Genomic DNA, 23,228 nt, shown 5'->3' with positions numbered 1-23,228 from the left:
CTTGTCACGTTACACCAAGTATTCTTCATTTGGCCTCTAACTTCAACACTTTTCTAACAGTGACACGATTTATTCGTTCATAGTTATCTGATGGAAGAAAGAGTCAAAACATAACATTCTGAAATAACACCAGTTTATTCCAGATCTTCAGCTTTCAACCTGCCATTACAGAACACTATTTTCTCAGCACTACTAGTACTTCTGCAGATGCAACCGTTTCTCAACACTGTTTTAAGGACACTTTTGCATCAATATAGGTCTGTCCCAATCACCTGAAAATCCCACTATCTCCCCCCTCCATCCTCATCTTTGGATGATCTATCACAAAATAAACTTGCTGAAAATTGTGCAATAGGTCAGGTTAGGTTTGCAACAATTATTTCCATTCGATCCCAATTTCTCTCCGTAACAATTTCATAATAAAGTTCAGATTACATGTCCTTGAACCATGCAGAGGTCATCCTTTGGATTTGGAGCATATTTAAAACCAGAACCTTCCAAAGATTGCCACAAATTCATTAAACTGTGGCAGCATCCTGCACAACACATCTTGATTAATACAATGCTACAGGTACTGGATTTCCCATGAACACTTGTCTGGATCATTTGTAAATAGAGGTATCTAAATATTACAATGTCTGCTTTCATGTTTAACATATTTCAGCACTTGATTAAAAATTACTTTTTTCTTCTAGTGATTCTGAAAATATGAAAACATGAGTGACAAGCTGCCTATAAAAAGGAGAATATAAATACAGACCTGAAGCTTGATTCACGCAAGATAACCACCGGTAACGCTTTAAAAACGAAACCTTGAATTGGCCAAAAACACTCAAATACAGCACACTATATGATACATCATACAAAAACAAGCTCTGTACAGCATTGAATACCAAACTTATTCACACTCACCTTCCCACCCTGTTCAGAAGAAAAATGGATAGGCCAGTTTCCATAACAACTAAGACTACATAATGGAGAAGGTACATGTCTACCAGTAATGTAACTGTGAGCACAAACCAGCCTTGACTGACCAATCAATGGCCACCTTTGAAGAGAAACCTTTCCTGATTGGTCAGGTGAAACTGGTGACAATGTTTTCAAATAACCACAAGCACTGTATTTTCGTTGTTTATAGATTTCAATCCGATCAGTCATGCATATTTTTAAGTAGAACTTGATTAAGTTTGCTGGTGTTGCGGGCCCTGTAGACAATTGTCAAGGCAACCATCATTCTTGAGACCTTGCTCCTAAGGGAACTGAAACAGTTCCACCTACAGTAACAACAAGACAATGACAATGAGAAAAAATGAAAGTTTAGGGAATCTTTCTTCTGAGATTACTGTGTCATCGTGGCCAGCCTCAGAATGGAGCGAAGACCGTTACGTTTCTGAGGTTGACGGTGAAGCGAGCACTCTGGTTAGGCTGATACAGATTCTGTGCAGGAAGTAAAGTCTACAGGTTAAAAATTCACTACAATGCACCCGGTTTGTCCAGACTAAAAAAAGAAAAAGAAACAAGTTGCCTAATGTTTTCTATCATCACTTGTTTTGACGATCAAACTCCTCTCGTATGGCCCCAAGGAAATCCATGGTGTTTAGATACTGGTCTGGTGTCACACTGTAAAACAGAAAGCAATGCCATCCTCACTCATTCATTTCACAACCATGGGGTTACATGCCATTTTTACATTTTTTTTTCTTGTGTATTTTTTAGCTGAACACAGAATAACACGTGATAAATAAGCAAAGTATCTCTGAAGAAATTCATTTTGACGATCTCAATATTTTGTCTTTAAGTCATCTGCAGGAGACATTTGCCAAAGTATTTAAATCGTCAAAATGAGACACTTTGCTTATTTATTATGCTAAGCTGTTCAGCATATTAACTAGAATCACACATGAGCACATCAATATATCTTACATCTAAACGAACAAGAAGTATAGTTATTTATTTGCTTGGTGTTTTACGGCGTACTCAAAAAATTTCACTTATATGACGCCCGCCAGCATTACGGTGGGAGAAAACTGAGCAGAGCCCTGGGGAAACCAAGCGGACCCAGGTTGAAACCCACGACCATCCGCAGGTTGCTGCAGAACCTTCCCACATACGGCCGGAGAGGAAGCCAGCAAAGACCTGGACTTGAACTCACGGTGACCGCATTGCTGAGATGCTCCTGGGCTATTGTGCCTGGCTTGCTTGCTAACCAAACATCGTCAATGGAGGCCCCACAAGAGAAATCTAGTACATCTAGTACAGATCACTGGCAAGTAACCTCAAGACATCAAAACAAATGGCTTGTAATCTCAAAACAGGACACGTATCACAAAAAAACAATTCAAGAAGTAATTATTTTTGACACCCAATAATACTGCAAGTCCTTCCATGTTATTCTGTGTGATTCTTTGACAAGTGTCCATTTAGCATTAAATATTCTAAACGTGTGATAATGTTGCAAATACTGATATTTCAGCTTTTGTAAAAACATAAAGTTGCTGTTTTAAACTTGTTTTGATATGCAGTATATGACTGAAGGAAACTAGAGCTCCCAGAGCTCATTGTCAGCTACCAAACAAATTTCCTAGTTGGAAAATAGCATAAGCTGGATTTTATTTATTTATTTGATTGGCAGGCTGCCGACAAACGTTCCCACGTACGGCATCATGAGCTAGACTTGAACTCACAGCGACCCCATTGGTGGGAGGTTTCTGGGTCATTGGTATGCTAACCACCTCGGTAATGGAAATAGCATAAGCTGGATTTGAACTAGTGATCGTAGTGCCTAGAGTCAACAATATTTGCTGACATACAAACAGCACAAAGCGGATTTAAACTCGTGATCTTATTGCCCAGGAGCTAATTGACTGCAGCAAGAACACCCGTTCAGTCCACTAAGAACCTGAGAGACTCAAACCTCCGTCATACAAGTGAAATATTCTTGAGTACAGCATAAAAACATCAATCAAATGAGAGACCCCTGAGGTAAAGAGAAGACTGGTTTATTGATCAATGAATTACTTTTTGATGCCATAGATGCAGCCTGCCAAATCCTTTGTCATCTTTCCGCTGTGAACAGTTTCCACACATGCCTTCTCCAGACCACCAGCGAATCTGAAAAAAGAAAAAATAAATATGACGAAAGAATATTTGATATTTTCGTAATGACTTCCACTCCACCAAAGTCCAGTGTAAACTGGATTGAAGTCAGATGTTCTGTTCCTTTAACTGTGCATTGCAGTCTGAATAACCTGGTCACGTTTGTCTCGTGTAGACAAGGCAGTATGTGAACAAACAATATAAATCTCTTGCTGTGATAGTACTCATAATTCTGTACACACATTCTGTAATATCACCTAAACTTTTACGTCAGATTATAAGCAGCAAAGAAACCAAGGTGAAACTGGCTTCTGTTCGTAAAATTACACCTCTAATAAAGAATTGTTTACATTTGTTTTAAATTTATTTATTTATTTATTTGATCGGTGTTTTGTATGCCGTATTCAGGAATATTTCACTTATACAACAGCGGCCAGCATTATGCTGAAAGGAAAACGGGGACAAAGTTTAAAAAGAATTTATATGCCATTCTGTTCTCGTGATGATGCATAATGCAGAATAGCATTTAAAAGTCAACACCACCATGCACATTGACATCATCAAAAAAGCAGCCCTCTTAGCAATTCTAATTAGTCACAAGAGATTTCTGTCACTCAAGCAGGTAGCTATTTCTGTTGACATCATATGAACCCTCTTTCCCCATTCAACCATGTGATAAGGATGACACATGTTTCCAGTTTCTCTAATATGGTGGATCCCATAATCTCCAAGAAATTTACCAAGCACTTCAGAACAAAATGTTTGTGGCTGCTTTCATCACTATTCTAAAGTTACATTATTTGTTGTATTTTCTTCTCAACAGAGGATTTGTAGTTGGACGTCTGGTATTCCGCGCAACTTTTCAGGACATCTGCATTATGACACTTCCACTTTCTGACCCCTCTTGTCTATGTAAGTGAAACTTTTCACTTGGATAAATCAACAACCAGTCACTTACTTGATCAGATCGTTGTTGTTGTCAAGCTTTCCACGATGTTCCAATCCGCGAGTCCATGCGAAGATACTGGCCACTGGATTGGTACTGGTTGGGTTGCCCTGGAAACGCAAGAACCAACAGAGATAGAGAATAGAGAAATACAAAATGAGCAAACATCCCATCACAAATGAACAAATATCCCAATACAAAATGAGCAAGCTTTCCAATACAAAATGAGCAAGCACCCCAATACAAAATGAGCAAGCATCCCAATACAAAATGAGCAAGCATCCCAATACAAAATGAGCAAGCATCCCAATACAAAATGAGCAAGTATCCCAATACAAAATGAGCAAACACCCCAATACAAAATAAACAGGTATCCCCACACAAAATGAGCAAGCATCCCAATACAAACTGAGCAAGCATCCCAATAAAAAATGAGCAAGCATCCCAATACAAAATGAGCAAGCACCCCAATACAAAATGAGCAAGCACCCCAATACAAAATGAGCAAGCTTTCCAATACAAACTGAGCAAGAATCCCAATACAAAATGATCAAGCACCCCAATACAAAATGAGCAAGCATCCTAGCACAAAATGAGCAAGCTTTCCAATACAAACTGAACAAGCATCCCAATACAAAATGATCAAACACCCCAATACAAAATGAGCAAGCATCCCAATACAAAATGAGCAAGCATCCCAATACAAACTAAGCAAGCATCCCAATACAAAATGATCAAACACCCCAATACAAAATGAGCAAGCTTTCCAATACAAAATGAGCAAGCTTTCCAATACAAAATGAGCAAGCTTTCCAATACAAAATGAGCAAGCATCCTAGCACAAAATGAACAAGTATCCCAACACAAAATGAGCAAGCTTTCCAATACAAAATGAGCAAGCATCCCAATACAAAATGAACAAGCACCCCAATATAAGATGAACAATACAAAATGAGCAAGAATCCCAATACAAAATGAGAAAGCACCCCAATACAAACTCAGGAAGCATCCCAATACAAAATGAGCAAGCATATCAAAATAAATGAACCAGCCACCGCCATAAATGTACAATCTAGATCAAAACAAACCATTTCAATTCAAAATGATCCATTTTGATAAGCATTACAATGTGTTTTCCCCTTAGCTGAAAACCAACATTTCTTATTTTTATTACCTTTTGATGTTCTCTGTAATGTCTTGTGACAGTTCCGTGCGCAGCCTCTGCCTCAATCGTCTTTCCGTCGGGGCACATCAACACACTAGTCATCAGACCCAGCGACCCATAACCTGGCAACACAACAGATCAGTATAAAAACACTATCATTTTTCACACTACACCGCATGCCATTCACTCGCAGAAAAACTCCACTATACACTATGCCAAAAAGGACGACGTGTTTGACAGATTTGACCAGTAATCTAGCAACAAAACACATTCATGTAACAATATTCTTCCTACATGAGTGCAAACTACACAGGATACCACTAAATCACATGATACCTTAAATTATTACACCCCCTGTAACTGACTGGATAAAACCAAAGCACCTAGGGTTCAACAACAGTACTTAGTATCGCACCCGATGACAACAACTGTAAAATACCAAGCTCAACTGTGCTGCATCACATTCATGTTTCTTCGTGACGCGAGTTCCACACCATTTGTAATCCATTTCAAATGTCTTCTATTTCAGTCCGTTTGTACATTCTATCTGGTTGAGAGGAAATCAACTTGCTGTCACGCCTTAGATCAATGTGTGTAATTCTGTATAACACAGTGCAAAAGTGAGTGTACTACTTGTGCTGAGTACTAGTGTTACTGTAGTCAATACAGATAGGGAGTTGTCACCCCTTTGCGACTTCGTTCTGTGACGTAGGTGCCATGAAAACGACATCGAGTGTCTTTTGGTTGTCACGGCAGCTCAGAACTTGGGTTGTTGCGAGGTTTTGAGGATCCGTGGTGGTATGTATTTCTCAGGATTAGCTCAGATAATGTTTTTACTCTGTAAACATGTTTATTTTATGTTACCTAAGTGTACAATGAGTGTGAATCTGCGTAGAAGTTGAAGTTATTGATAACTGACAGGAGATGTCACAGTTTGTCCACTTTTTGTGACTTTAATGACGTAAATTCAGATAAACGATTGTGCGCTAAATATAATATCGTTCTTTGTTTTTAGTTTCACGTGTAAGGAGCTTTTTGAACCGGATTGATGTATAGTTTTGTGGAGCGTGCGAATTTGCTCAAACGGTATACCTACACAACGAATAACAGTTCTAATAAAGCAGCAGTAATCAACCCATGGATTGACTTTGTCATTTCCTCATTGTGAACTCACAGCAGCATTCGTCGCACACTGATGCGGTAGCTGCTGTCATAACTAGATATACATCAACTGCCTCCAGCCCAAAAACTCATGAATCACAAACATACTCTGCATCATGCAATCATATTAGACACCACACCAAACAGACATTACCAGTGACCTGTGTTTGGGTATGTTTTTTTTTTTTACGTTGTAATTCAAATTATACCATTTGTACGACAATAGTGGAGGAGGAAACTTGATTGGTAAGCAACGAGTAAACTATATCACAATGTCTGAACTCAGTGGAAGGAAGGCCATCTCTAGCCAACTACGACCAAGGGGGTCGTGAAGATCTTCCCTCTTTGTTTCGGTACATGCAACTAACTACTTTGGGCACTATGTTTTAGTCTGGGAGTCTGAACCTTTTTCACTTATTGTAATAAATATTGTGTATTTACAAGGCAATACCACCACCTCCAGCCTTTTGAAAGATTACAGTTGCTCTATCTGGGGTCAAAATGTATCTGGGGTTTTTCAAGTTCTTCAGACCCATGACCTTGGCAAAATTCAAGGTCATCAAACATGACTTAAATTAAAAGTCTGAAATAAAATGAATTCCATTCACAGATATTGCCATACAGTATGGAAATGGATAAAATATATCCAATAATAGTCATTTATGTGTCTGAAATTGTCATATTTGCATGATACACATGCATATTTGTGATGACTGACCTGAAACACTGCCAAATGTGTTGCCAAATAGGCTGCTGGTAGACAACCATGTCGTCTGTTGACAATCACAATGCCCGTAGACAACCACTCTCTCTGTTGACAATCACAATGACTGTTGACAATCACAATAACTGTTGACAATCACAATAACTGTTGACAATCACAATGCCCATAGACAACCACTCTGACCAGTGGCGCTGACCCACCTTGAGCGACGACATCAGATTGCACGTCACCGTCGTAGTTCTTGCACGCCCACACAAATCCGCCGGAAGACTTGATGCCCTGGGCAACCATGTCATCAATGAGACGATGTTCATACCAGATCTTGTTCTTCTCAAAATCACCCTTGTACTTGCTGCCAAAAAAAAATTCAATTCAATATCATACAGAATTAAAATTATTTCAGCTTCTAGTGAGTAAAACAAATCTTAATGCAGGGTAATGAGGGGAGAGGGCAACTCAACCCACAGGTAAAGGACCAAAATGTCTATGACCAGCCACAAGCAATCCAGATTTTGACAGCCGACAGCAAAATGCGACAAAAATTCACACCCATTCAGCACTTTGAGATCACATTATATTCTGTGAGCAGGGCTTTAACAAAAGTTTTCATAATAAGGTAAGGCAAGTGTTGTGAAGATATCAAATTTTCTTCAGGTATTTTTTTTTTCTTTTTTTTTTTCAAATGTAGGTACTAACAAATGTCTTTCAATACATGGGCCACACATTTACAAAACCTCCATGCAGTACAATGTGGAATGGAAGAAATCCTCAAGGAAAATTAAGAAAGTTGTGGTACCACAAAATGTGGTAAATACATTATCTTGCATAGCTTTGCATGAACTGACCAATCAAGAGCATGTTAAGTTTGGGTCAACCATGCAAAAACATATTAGCTACTGTGTAAAATCTACCATTTAAAATATTTCATTTATTTGTTTATCTGATTAGTGTTTTATGCTGTACTCGCATATTTCACTTATTCGACGGCGGCCAGCATTATGGTGGGAAGAAACTGGGCAGAGCCCACTGTACTCGATGTTTCACTTATACGACAGCAGCCAACATTATGGTAGGAGGAAACTGGGCAGAGCCCACTGTACTCAATGTTTCACTTATACGACAGCAGCCAACATTATGGTGGGAGGAAACTGGCCAGAGCCCACTGTACTCAATGTTTCACTTATACGACAGCAGCCAACATTATGGTGGGATGAAGACAGGCAGAGCCCACTGTACTCAATGTTTCACTTATGTGACAGCAGCCACCATAATGGTGGGATGAAGGCAGGCAGAGTCCAGGTCAGACCTATGACTATCCACATGTTGCTGGCAGACCTTCCCAGCCGGTATGTCCAGCCAAAAAAAGATTTGAAAAAATCTGATTGTTAGAAAGGGCCACAAACCTTTGGTAAATCTCCTCAAATATGTCCTTGAAGCGTCCGTCATAACGTTTCAGGATTGTGTTCTTTGTGCTCATGTAGAGCGGCCATTTCTTCATCAAAGCATATTGCATACAACTGTGTGCAAAGCCACGAATTGACTGAAACAACAACAACAGTTATTCTTGTTAAGAAGGTTTGGTCATGGGCTGCACTGTTCAGCAGTAACAAACAAACATCAACAACATCTCAAAGATACATACATGGTCAGTTGAAATAATCTCTTTTAAACAAAATATAATAATTTTTTGTGCAAAAATGCAACTGAGAATCTTTGGATTCATTACATACATTTATTGGTTTCATTGTTTTCTTACTTGTAATTTACAAAAATCTGGGCACATTAGAAAATCTGGGCACAGTTTCAAAATCAATTGAACAGTGTGCGTTTTTAACTGTTTCCTTAAATCTGAACCATGATTTCTTTTTTTTTCTTTTTACAAAAATGCAACTGGTAATCTTTCAGGCTTCATTATGTGTGTGGACAGTGCCATCAATATAAAATCTAGTTTCCACTCAGTTAAGAATGCAAACACTGAGCAAAATTACCTCTGAATAATGGCAATGTGAATTTCAAAGACATCAAGTTTGCAGTTGATGATCGAAATACACATGATCGTCCTATTTCAAACTGTGAAGTGAAGTAATTCTTCAAATTCCTTCTTGATTTGAAAAAAACACTATCATATAAAGGGGGATAACTCTAAATTTTAACATGAACTCATTTCTGTTCTGCTCGCATAACTACAATCAATGTGAATTTTTCCGTACATTTGTGGTTAAAACCAAAAAGATTACTGACCGAAACACAATGTCACATGCCATCACAGGGACCTATAAAATGCCGAACAGAAGGTCCTTGACGCAATTTTATTGACATCAAATCTTCCTTTCCCAGCTCATCATAATCACATCACATTGAAAACAGTATCATGATACAATGAAGACTGATACATTGTAGATGTCCCGCTACAATCCATTTTTGACGTACTAATGGCATAAAGTCCTGCTTCACACTCGCAGGACCTCGCGGGATTAAAAAATATGCCGCCTCCCCATTCAAGAAATAATACAGGAATATCATACGTGTGGTAGATAAGTGCTCGTCGCTATTTCTGTACCTCATCTGTGTTGTACATTCCCATGCCGACTCCGCCTTCTTTGAAGTCAAACACCTTCATCTTTTTCACCTCGCCACCTTTGGCAGGTGTGAAAACCATCTCAAAGGTTCCAGGCTCGGTCACAACAAAGTCTGTGGCTTTGTACTAAAGAAAGACAAACAAAGGTCAAACTATAATATAATAATGAAGTCAAGATATCACCACGTAAATGTAACAAAGGTTTCACAAGCTTTCGATCCACATGCTGGGATCATTATCAAGCGACTAACCTCTTTATTTGAAAAAAATATAAATGGTATACAGTGTAATGTTTATGTATACAGGAGCCAATCATTGGTAGTGTTTACCCGTAACCTTGACTTCACTGATAATATTGAACCCACGTAAAACTAGGAGTCTTAAGTAGTATATATAAAGCTCCAACTGTTAACAAAAATACTTGAGAAAAGAAAATAACCAATCATTCAAACAAAACTGAAGATGGAGCAATATTTATATCTGCTTATTGATCTGATTTGGCAATAAAAATAGACTAACTTAAATGACCTAAAAATTCGACCACAAAAGAGCATTTTTGGAGGAAAATAAATGTCATGAGATATTACTTCTGGTGCTAAAATTTACACTTTCCCAGCAGGATATCACTGTACATGCAACTTTCAAACACCTCTCAAAGTACATTTCTAAAACCAACAGAACTCCCAGGTTCTGGGAAAATGTGAAACTGAGTCATCAACAAAATTTTAGGTCGTTTAGGGTACTTAAGCTTCATGAAAGAGTAGAATTGTATCAGTCTAGTGCTCAAAACATGCAAGAAGATTTACTCTCATTCCTCTACCTTATAGCTCATTAACAAGCAACTTTCAGAGCAATTTATGCACATTTTTAAGAGGATTTTGGAGAACTACATTGGCTGGATTGGGCCTTGTCACGCTTTACAAAACAATCTACACAAAATAATGCATTCAGAACATTCTGAAGAATTACAGTACCATTTTACAATGCTTACAAACTGGTCTAACGGTATCCAAAGACAAACATAAATGACACAGCATTTCATCTGAACCTTGCAATTTCATTAAATCTTATCCAACATTCCTACATGTTTAACAGAAATGTCCAGAGCCAATTACTATTACCAACGTAAAATTTGTTCATTTATTTTTGGCTACAGGAGATCAATAAATCCCGTTTTTTCGCTGAAACAAATTGTTAACCAGCTAAATCTTCTTTGACATGATGCTGCTTTACCTGGTCTCCATGGGCGTGTCTGCCAATGATGATGGCCTCTGTCCAACCAGGGACAAGACGGGGAATGTTCTTACAGATAATTGGCTCACGGAACACTGTTCCTCCCAGGATATTTCGGATTGTGCCATTTGGGCTGAGCCACATCTTCTTAAGGTTAAACTCTGGAGGAGAAAAAAAAAGTGCTAATATAAGATTCACGTGTGGAAATCAAGATTACAAACAAGATCATTCAAACCCCACTGCACTGAAGTGAAAAGGAAAAAAGTCAGTTATGAAACAGTTTTCACTGTTGCTGAATTAAGCTTGCAGCTTATTTGTCCATTTCACTGAGAATACTGTGAATCCACTTTATTCAAAACTATTTATATTTATTCGATTGGTGTCTTACGCCATACTCAAGAATATTTCACTTATACCACGGTGGCCAGCATTATGGTGGGAGGAAACCGGGCAGAGCCGGGGGGAACCCACGACCATCTGCAGGTTGCTGACAGACATTCCCACTTACAAGAACTATTCATAAGTAGCTATCCTAAAGTGGAAAATCTTTCACCTGTCCTCATTTCTCAATCTTCACTTTGAATAGCAAATGCATTCAAACTGAATTCTATGAATAAAACAGTACACCTCAAATGAAAGCTTCACACGTGACACAAAGCTTCACATGACAAAGCTTCACACATGACATAAAGCTTCACACGTGACAATGCTTCACATGTGACAAAGCTTCGCATGTGACAAAGCTTCGCATGTGACAAAGCTTTGCACGTGACACAAAGCTTTGCACGTGACACAAAGCTTCGTGCGTGACACAAAGCTTCACATGTGACAAAGCTTCACACGTGACAAAGCTTTGCACGTGACACAAAGCTTTGTGCGTGACCCAAAGGTTCGCGCGTGACCCAAAGCTTCACGCATGACACAAAGCTTCACGCATGACACATAGATTCACACGTGACAAAGCTTCGCACGTGACAAAGCTTCACACGTAACAAAGCTTTGCACATGACACAAAGCTTCACGCATGACACAAAGCTTCACGCGTGACACAAAGCTTCACACATGACATAAAGCTTCACACGTGACAAAGCTTCACACGTGACACAAAGCTTCACACATGACACAAAGCTTTACATATGAAATAAGTTCAAAATTTGGGCATTAAGAAAATAATGGTCACACCTGTAACAATTCAAGCGATTAGATGGTAATTTCTGGAATTTTACAACTGAATATACTAACTGATGTAAAGCCATGATCAAGAATGTTTCATTTACATGTATACGGTGGGAGAGGGTTTTCTGGAGAGGAGGAAACTATAGTGCCCAGAGAAAAACACCAATCTGTGGCAAGGTTACTTACAAACTTTCCTACGTATAATGGCAAGATTCCCACCACAGTTAGTGTTAAATGTGTATGCCATGGTGGAACATCTCCAACACACTTCATGAAAGACCACATGAACATAAAAAAAAAAACACCAACTGCCACTAACACCTAGTCACCTCAAAAATATTTACTTTAATTCCTCAACCTTTTCGCATATGAAAGAAATTTTCAGTGCAATTTATGCTCATTAATAATTAGATTTGGATAAAAAACTACATTGGTTGGATTGGCCAATTTGAGAACTTCAGAAAAAGTATAATTTTATCAGTCTACACATAATAAAGCCTTCAGAATAAGCTTCAATAAAAACCTTGAAAACATGTGAAAAGGTTGACGAATTAGAGTTTATTTCATATATACTAGTCTACTGACCTTTGACCCTTTCCTCATCTGGAGTGATGGTGGCACATTTGATGCCAACACTGTGTTCTTTGATGGCATTGGCTGCGTCGATGGTCACCTGATCGTCAGTGGCATCTCGGTGAGGCAGTCCCAAGTCGTAATATTTACAATCAACGTTCACGTATGGGAAAATCAACTGGAACAAAGGCCACATTTCAAACCATAAGTCATTGCATTATATCATAGCATTCTGGAATTCATGAAAAATAACAGCAATGGAAAAACTGAGTACAGTGGAAAACTAAAACTGCAAGTCCATGTGGAGGCTGCTACACAGGACATTACACACAATACGGCAAAACTACACAAATGCTGACTGGGTGATTTTTGGTTCATTCATTGTATTCATTGATTTTGTTAACTGATTTTCTCTATAATTTTTGCACCCATACATGTACATGTATAATGGTGGTCATGTTTATGAAACGGGATAGCTCAGAGTAAACTAGCAACTAAATCATTTTAACAATACAGCATATTAAAGTGTTCAACCGCTTAGCAAATTTTGCTTAAAGGACTTGATGTGCATATGATTGAGTGAGCGAGTGCTTGGGGTTTAACGTTATACTTAACAATTTTTCAGTCATGTGTCGACGAAGGAGTCCTTAGAATGCATGTAATGTGCCTCTTTGTTGCAGGACAGATTTCCACCACTCTTATCTAGTGCTGCTTCACTGAGATGACACTGACGGCAAGAAAGCCGAGTCACCTGAGCCATTATTTTGATAGACGTCAATCAGTCATTGCACTATCCCCTGAACACCAAGCAAGGAAGTTACAGCTGCCTCTTTTAAGGTCTTAGGTGTGACCCGATCCAGGATTGACCCTGGATCTACCGGCCCTGAAACGGACGCTCTACCAACTGTAGGGGCCCGTTAATGTGCGTATGAACCATTATGGATAACAGTCCCATGGTTTGGCAGTACTTAAATGTACATGTGTACTGGCCTATTGTAAATCAAGCCAGAGTTTAAACGCTCTGCAAGCAAGACTCTAAAATATATGGAGTCAATTGGTAAGAGCAATTTGGGTGCTGCGAGAGTCGCAGAGGATTTACGACTGTTTGATATGCCTGGTGCATTTGTCAACTGTAATGTAATTGTATGTGGAAAAGCGCGCCTGTTTCTGCTGCACGCTCAGACAGGTATATATGGTTACACACACAAGTGTAGACGATGTTTACCTGACAAATTTGTCAATTGCCATCTTCAGCAAAAAGCAATAAAATTCTCTGACCCAAGGCACGAAACTACAACCCTGAATCACTGCACTGTGTAAACGGAAATCTTAGACTTACACTTATCTGCCTAAGGGCGGATGTGGATTAGCTAATGTGCCACTGTCAGTTACACGGATACCTATCCAGGTAAAAGCACGAAAACATGATGTGCATGATCCTGTGAGAACAGGATTCTGTTTTTGTGCATTGAAGCATTTCAAGTTTTGTATACAACTGTAAGCTTTCTAGTTTTAGAGCCATTTTTCAATGTATTTTGTCTCTATAGTGTTTCATATTGATCCGTAATGAAATTTGCCCCACAGAATGATAGTAATTAGGGCAAATGGAGAAACCTGTCAACATTGATGTTTATCTACCTTGTCAAGTTGAGGTCTTTTAATTTTAAATTAGCATTTTTTTTGACATAACATGTTATAAAGGTGCCTTAATTCGTCAATGACTTTGAATTTGAAAAGGAGTATTTTTTTTTGTACCATAAGCAATACCACATGTACAACTTCAAAAGGTGAAGGCTGTCTTTATTACTTTGAAAATAAATTAGCATTTTTACACTGAATCCAAAGTTCTCACTAATTACAACATGCATGTAATTGTACGTGTCTGTCGCAATTAGCAAATATGCAGAATTTAATGCAGGTACAAGCAAGCCTCTAAGGACACGCGGCAATTCTGCTACATATATTACACACATCCTTAACTCCACAGAGGATCCCTGATCCCTGAAATCATTAACAGTTGTGCATACACAGCTGTTTCTCAGGTGTACGACAAAGGTATTGCCTCTATAGCTACACACATCTATATGGTGCCTGTCCCAGACCACATGTACATGCATAACCCACATTATCACACACTCCAGATATGTTCTATTGATAGATACCCCACTATCAGGCCCGATCGAGTTACGCTATGCCCTTTGCGTTGCCCCAGAATGCATTATAGAGGTTTAAGGGGGCGTATGATCAACTGCCCGTTAGCTGAACACGGCAGGTATTGACTAGACGCACTACTGTTTTACAGACCTGCGGGTTTCAGGTCCCGACTTACTACATGCGTACTAATTAACAGCAAGAATATTATTCATACCTTGTTCAAATTATTTTTTTTCCCTTGATTAAATTTCAATTTATCATATTCATAAATATGTGCACAAGATAATATGCATATAAATGCATATACACCAGCAAGATTTTTTTTGTTTTTTTGTACACCTGCAGAATATTACTGTAGTCGTACCAGAGATGCCATATGGTAATATTCACAGTCACTGTTCTCATTTTATTAAATTGGCATAATACATCACTTTGGTTCACTAACTGCCACATAAAGATTCCCTTAACTACATCAAACTTTTTAACTGTAAAATTAATCTCTGTGATAATTCACAGAAATGCATCCTACATACTGTACATGTGCCTTTCGTGTTATGGCAAGCTTCAATCTGAACAGCCTTATGAAGTACATGTAGGTAAACCAGCCCAGGCTAGCACATTTATAGTAGGCTGGAGAGTGACAAAAAGTCAAAGCTTTCTCAAAAATCCAACATAATGACTTCATTCTTTCCAAGAAGATTTCCTAAACAATTTGCACTCAACCTGCACTCAGAGAAAATAAAGATTTGTATACAACATAGATGTACGAAAATTAGGAACACTACGGTCGCGTCTCCATGTACGTGAAGGTGTACACAGATCTTGTCTGAGGTACATATAGACGTTAGCAATACAAAGACAAACCCTACACCGGGAGTCTATAGCCTTAGGTCACATGAACACCAGTGAAATATATGGAGACACTCAATCGACATCTGAATGACCTTCATTTATCCCAGACGACCTTGGGACAGACAAGCCATGCGGACCAACTGTGCAACATTATAAATTAAAAATTTCCAGCACATTAAAATGACTAGTACCTGATCTGGTTACTTGTTGATGAACATCTATACCGTTGCAAACTTTATAGCAGTAATTTCTGAATACAGTATATTCATTAACCATGTGCATTTATTAATACCTCAAGTATACTGGTATATATACTTGTATATACAGGATATCTCTATATAGCAGCACACAGTGTATAGATAACAGCTGTATCAAGCACCCAGGGAGTTAGCCAGAAATGCGAAAGAGGGTCTCTGTAAAGACAGAGAAATTTTCTTCCAGTATGCTTCTGAATGCAAATGTAATTGGGTGAGTGAGTGAGTGCTTAGGGTTTAGCGTCCTACATACATAAGGAATCCTTAGAGTGCATGTAATGTGCCTCGTTGTTGCAGGACAAATTTCTTTTATCTAGTGCTGCTTCACTGAGATGACTTACCGAAGGCAAGCAAGCTGCCCTACCCAAGCCACTGTTCTGATACTATTCAACCAATCATTGCACTATCCCCTTAATGCTGAACAACACGCGAGGAAGCTGTAAGGTCTTAGGTTTAACCCATACCTGAGAGATGAAATCTCTATTTCTCCTGAGAATGCATACAGAGAGAACCTTGTGAGGTCATGAGCAGCACCGGTATTCAAATCCCATGAAATCGTGAGAGAAAAAATGGATTCTTCGAAAGGGGTGAACGGTTTCAAATGGCTACTTTATGGTGGATTTGCACCTTTCGATTATTTATTGCAACACTTATTTCCACACGTACTCTAAGGTAAAACTATTCTGGGCAATTTTTAAGACACATATGGAAGGAAAGAAGGACCTTGGCTGTGACAACCTCACATATGTAATAGTTCAGCCACATCATGGCGACAGACGGAAGGAAGACAAGAGGATGTATGTCCTGCTGAAATCACTTCATACCGTGTGCATGTATACTGATGAGCAGTGCTGCATGAAACTGCAGAATCAAGGCTCAAGAGATACATGTACCATCTTGCAGCTCTCGTAATTTCTGCGATGTCATCTAGACCGTTCATCAGTAAAGAACATGCACAGCAATTCCAGTGTTCTTGTATGCGCATGTTCTAAAACAGACAACACACATATAGCCTAATTTGTACACTGACGGACAGGAACCATTATGCTAATTAACTGATCAATTTATTATCTACATGCAGTATTCAACAGGGATTTATTTCTTTATTATTTATTTGATTGGTGTTTTACACCAAACTCATGGGCCATATCCAGAAAAACACTAGAAGTTCCGATCCCAAACTTTATTAGTGACTATTTGTGACTGTGCATAAAGAAATTTTAAAAATGCAACTCAAAACGATGCTTTCCAAGACCGTTTAAGTCTGTGAATGAAAGAAATTTACATGAAAACTTACCTTTTCAATAGTAAACCATCATATTTTTGTTTAATTTACTTGTTAGATTTAATACAGCGTGTTTAGATTGGGCAGCCAACAGTTTGGGAGCCCTGGACTTCAACTCAGTGACAGCGGTAGCAAGAGGAAAGGAGCAACAGGTAGTTATTTAAGATGATAAAGATAATAAATGTACAGGTCTTCTCCATAGCAAACTTTCTGTGCTTTCAACAAGCCTTCAGTTCAAGTATTTCTAAATAAAATACTAGAACGAACTACTTTTCCGGACTTTGAAGGACTTGTCTACCTTTATCTGCTAACACCTACCTGTACACCGATTACTTTAGATTACCTACATATACATCAGGTACAGATCAGGTTTAGTCTGGTTATATTCTGTTTTTATCAAAGACTGAAGAATCCTTGTGAATGTAGCTGTCCCACATATCTAAATATCAAGATTATCAGTTGGAAACTACACAAAAGGAGCATCCAAACACTGCCAGATGTTTTGTTTATCTTGTACAATCCATAATTTATCCACCAATATCGAGAAGATATTATTTTTTTTCTACTCAATGGTAATTATAACACTAAAATAACTAATTTTAAAAGTGGTAAATGAGCAAATCTGACTTAAACTTACAAACTTACATCTACGTGTTAACTGGTCAAACATACAATTTCATTCATTTATACTTATTTCACGGCCATTGTTTTATGGCCATATATTTGACTTATAGAATGATCATCAGGATTATGGTGGGAGGAAAGTGGGCCTAACCTGGGGGGTGGGGGAGAGGGGGTGGGGTCATGAATGAAACTTACATCTACATGTAAACTGGTCAAACATACCATTTCATTCATTTGTATTTATTTGACTGCTGTTTTATGCCATATATTTCACTTATACAATGGTCACCAGGATTATGGTGCGAGGGACGTGGGCCTAACCTGGGGGGTGGGGGGGAGAGGGGGGTGGGGTCATACAGTTTGAGTATAAACAATTTGCATGAACAGAAGATTAAACAGCTTTTCTACATACATGTACTAACCTCAGCAGAATTTTAGTCTGTACAATCTCCACGTCTAAATAGCAAGATTTTATCAGTTGAAAACTAAATAAAAGGAGCATCTAAACACTGACAGATGTTTTGTCTATCTCGTAAAATCCACAATTTATCCACTGATATCGAGAAGAGAATCGTGTATCAATTCGCTGAGATATAATTATTTGCTTAGTGTTTTCAACCTGCAGATGGTCGTGAATTTCCCCTCAGGCTCTGCACGGTTTCCTACCACCATAATGCTGGCCGACGTCGTATAAGTGAAGTATTCTTGAGTACGCAGAAGTACGTAAAACAAAAGTCAAATAAATAAATAAATAAATGCTTGGTTTTTCAATATTACAATATTTCAGTGGGCCAATACAATGCTGTCTCAATGGAAAACCATGACAAGACATCAAACATGACACTAATGTGCAAGTTGACACCAGGCAGACCTGTACTTGATCTATCACCTAAATTACAGTATGCTGGGCATAAACTAACGAATGACAAAACTGGCTAATTTCAAAACCTAAAACGCCTAACCAGAACTGGTATTGAACTCTGGTCTCTTGTTCGTAAGGCAGCTGACTATCCGGTCCAATAGTTGGACACACTATGAAGTAAGCGAGGATGTACATGTATCTATGACAGCTACCCTAATTCTTCAACTTTTTCAAACACTTCGACTTTTTGAATAATTCCGAGACAAACATGGGGTGTAGAGAAGTAATTTACACAGTTTTATGAAGTCCCATCTTTCGTGACACACAGGACTTTCAGTGTCATTAACACAATACTTGTATGCATACACATGTAAATTCCATTGAGAAATGTGCTTTAGTGGTTGAAAAAGCTGAAGACTTGCAGGCTAGATACTTTACTCCTCAACAAATCTTGGCAAACACTGATGGCTCAAAGCTGCAAGCCTGACAACTTGCTTTGCTGATGACACATGATCGTGACAAAACATGCACTCTGTACACACCTGGGTTTGACCCCAGTTTTAACTTTGCCAACATAGTTTATTTTAATGTTTGACCTCAATTGCACCCGGTTGTCAATATTTGGAGGCATTGCTTAAGCCTTAAAGGATGTGTATGAACATGTCAAAAAACAATTAAGGCACGTTCAGGGGGTTTTTGTGAAAGAACTTGAGATAAAAATGGATTCCAACATCTATAAATAAGTGTGATCATTCAGATTTTGAGTTGGCTGCCAAACAGTTCACCTCTATGAGAAGCATGAATGCAAAATTTCAGCTCAATACATGATGTACTGAAACATTTAACTGAAATATGAAAAAAAAACCAAAACAGACGTGACGGTCATGAATTTTATCGCTTACGGTGATTAACACACATGCAGAGCATCAACTATGGAAAATCTCCTTTACGTTACTGTGCTTAATACATATATGCAAAAACCTAAGGGACTATTTATTTATTTAATTGGTGTTTTACGCCGTACTCAAGAATATTTCACTTATACCACGGCAGCCAACATTATGGTGGAAGGAAACCCGGCAGCACCCAGGGGAAACCCACGACCATCCTCAGATTGCTGACAGACCTTCCCACTTACGGCCGGAGAGGAAGCCAGCATGAGCTGGACTTGAACTCACAGTGACCAACTGAGCCACGGAGGGACCCCCCCCCCCCCCACCACTTAAGACACTAAGTTGTGAATTTTCTAATTTATATAATTAATATACAAATGGCACATCAACTATAGAACATTCACCTCATGTTATGTGCTCTACATGTATGTCAACTTTGAGCTCAAAACTTTTTAAGATAACCTCAAAGCATTTGCCCTACCACTGACTTTCACTGTTTCATTAAATTCAAACGGTTCTGCTCTAGAGCAGAGATAAAAATGAATAAATACTGGTCATGTCATGCTACATGAAGACTGACCCCGTATATCTTAAAAATGATCTAAATTAGGCACAGATAGTTATCTATGTTTCACAGTCCAATAAAAACATGATTAATATCAGTGCTTTTTTTTCCCTTACCGTTTGACATACTAGAGCTACACTATAATCATTATTTGAAGAAAATAGTATAAAATCAATAAAGTTTTTTTAAAATTTCCCTCTTCCCAAGAGAGGGTTTGAACTCACACCTCATATGTGTCCTGGTTGGAGTCACACTCCTTAACAATGAGTAAGATCCACTCACTCTCAAAATGGAGCTACACGTATGTTCACAAAAACTTATCTGGGCATGGGCACTTTCACCCCTCTTTCACAATACCTGATCTTTACTTTGTACTTTACTTTAATTTTTGAGCTAAAAAGTCATGAACAAGTACAGCTAAGTGATTTGACACAAAGTTACCAAAACCTGTCATATGCATGTACACATATACTAAAGTCCCATTGTCAATCCTAGGTCCTCTTTCCTGGGATGGATTATTTTTTTTATTTGTTGAAATTACCAAACTCTCAGGGGCTACATGCAACTGAACCGGATGCTGTTTGACAGGAGGCTAATACTGTGTCAGCTGCTACATCATAACTAAGGTAATTACCTGTAAATAAAGTTGGTGGGAGGTACAGGTATAAGGTGAGTATTACCTTGAATCGGGGGCAACATTTCATCGGTTATGTGTTTGGCTAAACCAGTGTCAGATGAGATTGGTATTGAGACTTAAAGTCTACTTTCACTTTCAATGCCTTCAGATTATAGTTTTAAATACACAAGGTCTCAGATGTTTGATATGGCCAATTACTGGATTCATTTCCACTATGATTTGACTTTTCATTACATTTGATAAATACATGTGACAGAGCCTGTTCCCTGACTGTTCAACACGTGGGAGGACAAATCTGAATGCAACTGATCAATCTAAATGATTTTATACTAACTGTAAAAACTGTAAAAAGCATTATGCTGGCCATCATCGTATAAATGAAATATTCTTGAGTTCGGACTAAAACTCCTATCAAATAAATGAGTAAATAAATTGCAAAACTACAGTGTATATCTGTTGGAATTTCTGACAGTCCACTCTTATTTACATCTGATTATATATGCACTACTGAGTGAAAAAAAAGGCTTGGGGTTTAACATCCTACACATACTTAACAATTTTCAGTCATAAGACAACAAAGGAATCCTTAGATTGCATGTAATGTTGCACTATCCCCTTCATGCTAAATGCCAAGCAAGGAAGTTACAACTTCGTCTTTTAAGGTCTTAGGTGTGACTCGAACCAGGATTGATCCTGGATCTACTGCTCCCGAACCGGACGCTGTACCAACTGTGCTATTGGGACCGGTCAAATAAGCACTACTCAAAGATTTAAGAATATGAAGTTTGAAGATGTCCTCAGACATTACTTCTACTCATCTGCAAGCTTCATGGTCACATTCAAATTAGTAGAATTAGGATAGATTTCGCAGATTTCTCCATTTTTTTTTCTCAATATAACTCACCTCATCCTTGATTTTCTCCCAAATAATTCTGGTCATCTCATCTCCGTCTAAATCTACGACAGGATTTTTCACCTCGATACGCTTCTGGGTGGAGTCTGGAGGTGGAAAATATGGGGAAAAAATTGATCAACCTACTACAGCAATTTTATCACTATATAAGTTTACTGTTTTCTACATTAAAAATAAAATTCACTTTTTTTAATGCTTTCTAATACAACAGTGAAATATACAGTGATGTTGAATAACATTTAGCAGTAATTTTCGTATCTTACAATTTAAAGGGATGGTGAATCATTGCTGACTAGCTGTTGTGAGAGGCAAGAACATGCAGGCTGTCCTTGGACTAAGTTGAATTTAAGGTATGGTGCATTAACTCATGCAACTTATTGTAATGAGCCTTTAATAAAGCCTTTATGCTTTATCCCTGGGAATCCTATTTTTGCTGTCAACCAATCACAGTCACTTTAGTATGCCTTCAACGCTGAGTATTTAAAAACCATCTTTAGGGGCAGTAAAGACTGAAACAATCTTATAAATCATATAAAACTATCAATTTCCACCTTTAGATCCAGATATTAAGTTTTTTTTTTAATTTCATTACAATAACTTCATTCTTGTTTTAGATAAAAAGTATACACTTATATACAATGTTCTTATAAAATGTCACAATAATTTCTCTATCCTTTTTTATATGTTTGTAAAATGCACATTGCTGCATACATATGCAATGTTTTTTCGATTTTCAACTTCGTCATTGTTTATTGTTTAGTCAGTGCTTGGGGTTTAACGTCGAATTGTTTATTGTTTAAAGGGCCTAAATGCAAAACTTAACAAACTGTCAACTTATCTGTGTTACTCTCTCTAAATTAAGTTTTCAATTTAGTTTACAGTTTGAGCATGAACAATATATATGTAGATGAAACAGCTATTTTACACAGCCTCAGCTGAATTTTAGTCTTTAAAACATCAACGGTGTTTTTCCGTATTATGTCTGCTACGTAATAAACAACATAAAAATCTCTCCTCAAGCCAGACTAAACTAGAATATATTTATTTGTAAAAATAAAGCTAACATGAGGTAGGTTGTATGCTCTGGAACAACAATCTTCTACAATATGTGATAATATTTAGGCTATCTGAAGTATTGCTCATGCTTTATCACCTTGTTGAAATGTATCATTATAATTCATTGAAATGTCCTTTCTCCAGGTCACATTTTCATTCATGCATGTATTTACAGAATATAAACATATCAATGGGCCTACATCATCAGCTAGCAATAAGTTTGCACCAAACAGCATGTTCAACAGTTTAACCAGCTCCAAATCTGTTTGCTCACTACTTGACTTGTTTATGTTTCTCCTCAGTGAATAGTGACAGCTGCGATAACACTATTTTAGAGATAAACATCATGAACAATTATTTATGATTTTCATAAAATACAGTGTTAACTGAATTAATAATTATAAGCGGTTGCAAATGTACAGTAGGTGCACATATAGCACCAGCTGAGAACAACCAAGTTTTCTTTTTCTTTATTTTTGCA

At 38.0% G+C, this 23,228-nt stretch overlaps 1 protein-coding gene across 1 annotated transcript; it reads right to left on the bottom strand.

The window, feature by feature from the left end:
• Positions 1 to 116: 116 nt before the first annotated feature.
• On the bottom strand, positions 117 to 21,771 carry LOC135463548 (isocitrate dehydrogenase [NADP], mitochondrial-like). Its single transcript, XM_064740808.1, has 10 exons — positions 21,683 to 21,771; positions 12,665 to 12,830; positions 10,904 to 11,064; positions 9,653 to 9,796; positions 8,496 to 8,632; positions 7,293 to 7,444; positions 5,217 to 5,329; positions 4,055 to 4,152; positions 3,019 to 3,111; positions 117 to 1,620 (listed from the first exon to the last, which is right to left on the bottom strand). The coding sequence occupies exons 1-10, from the start codon at positions 21,716 to 21,718 to the stop codon at positions 1,542 to 1,544; spliced, it is 1,179 nt and encodes a 392-aa protein (XP_064596878.1). The 5' UTR covers positions 21,719 to 21,771; the 3' UTR covers positions 117 to 1,541.
• Positions 21,772 to 23,228: the final 1,457 nt, after the last annotated feature.

This window comes from Liolophura sinensis, chromosome 3 (assembly GCF_032854445.1).
Source record: "Liolophura sinensis isolate JHLJ2023 chromosome 3, CUHK_Ljap_v2, whole genome shotgun sequence".
NCBI lineage: Eukaryota > Metazoa > Mollusca > Polyplacophora > Chitonida > Chitonidae > Liolophura > Liolophura sinensis.
This window is presented reverse-complemented; position numbering and strand designations above follow the sequence as displayed.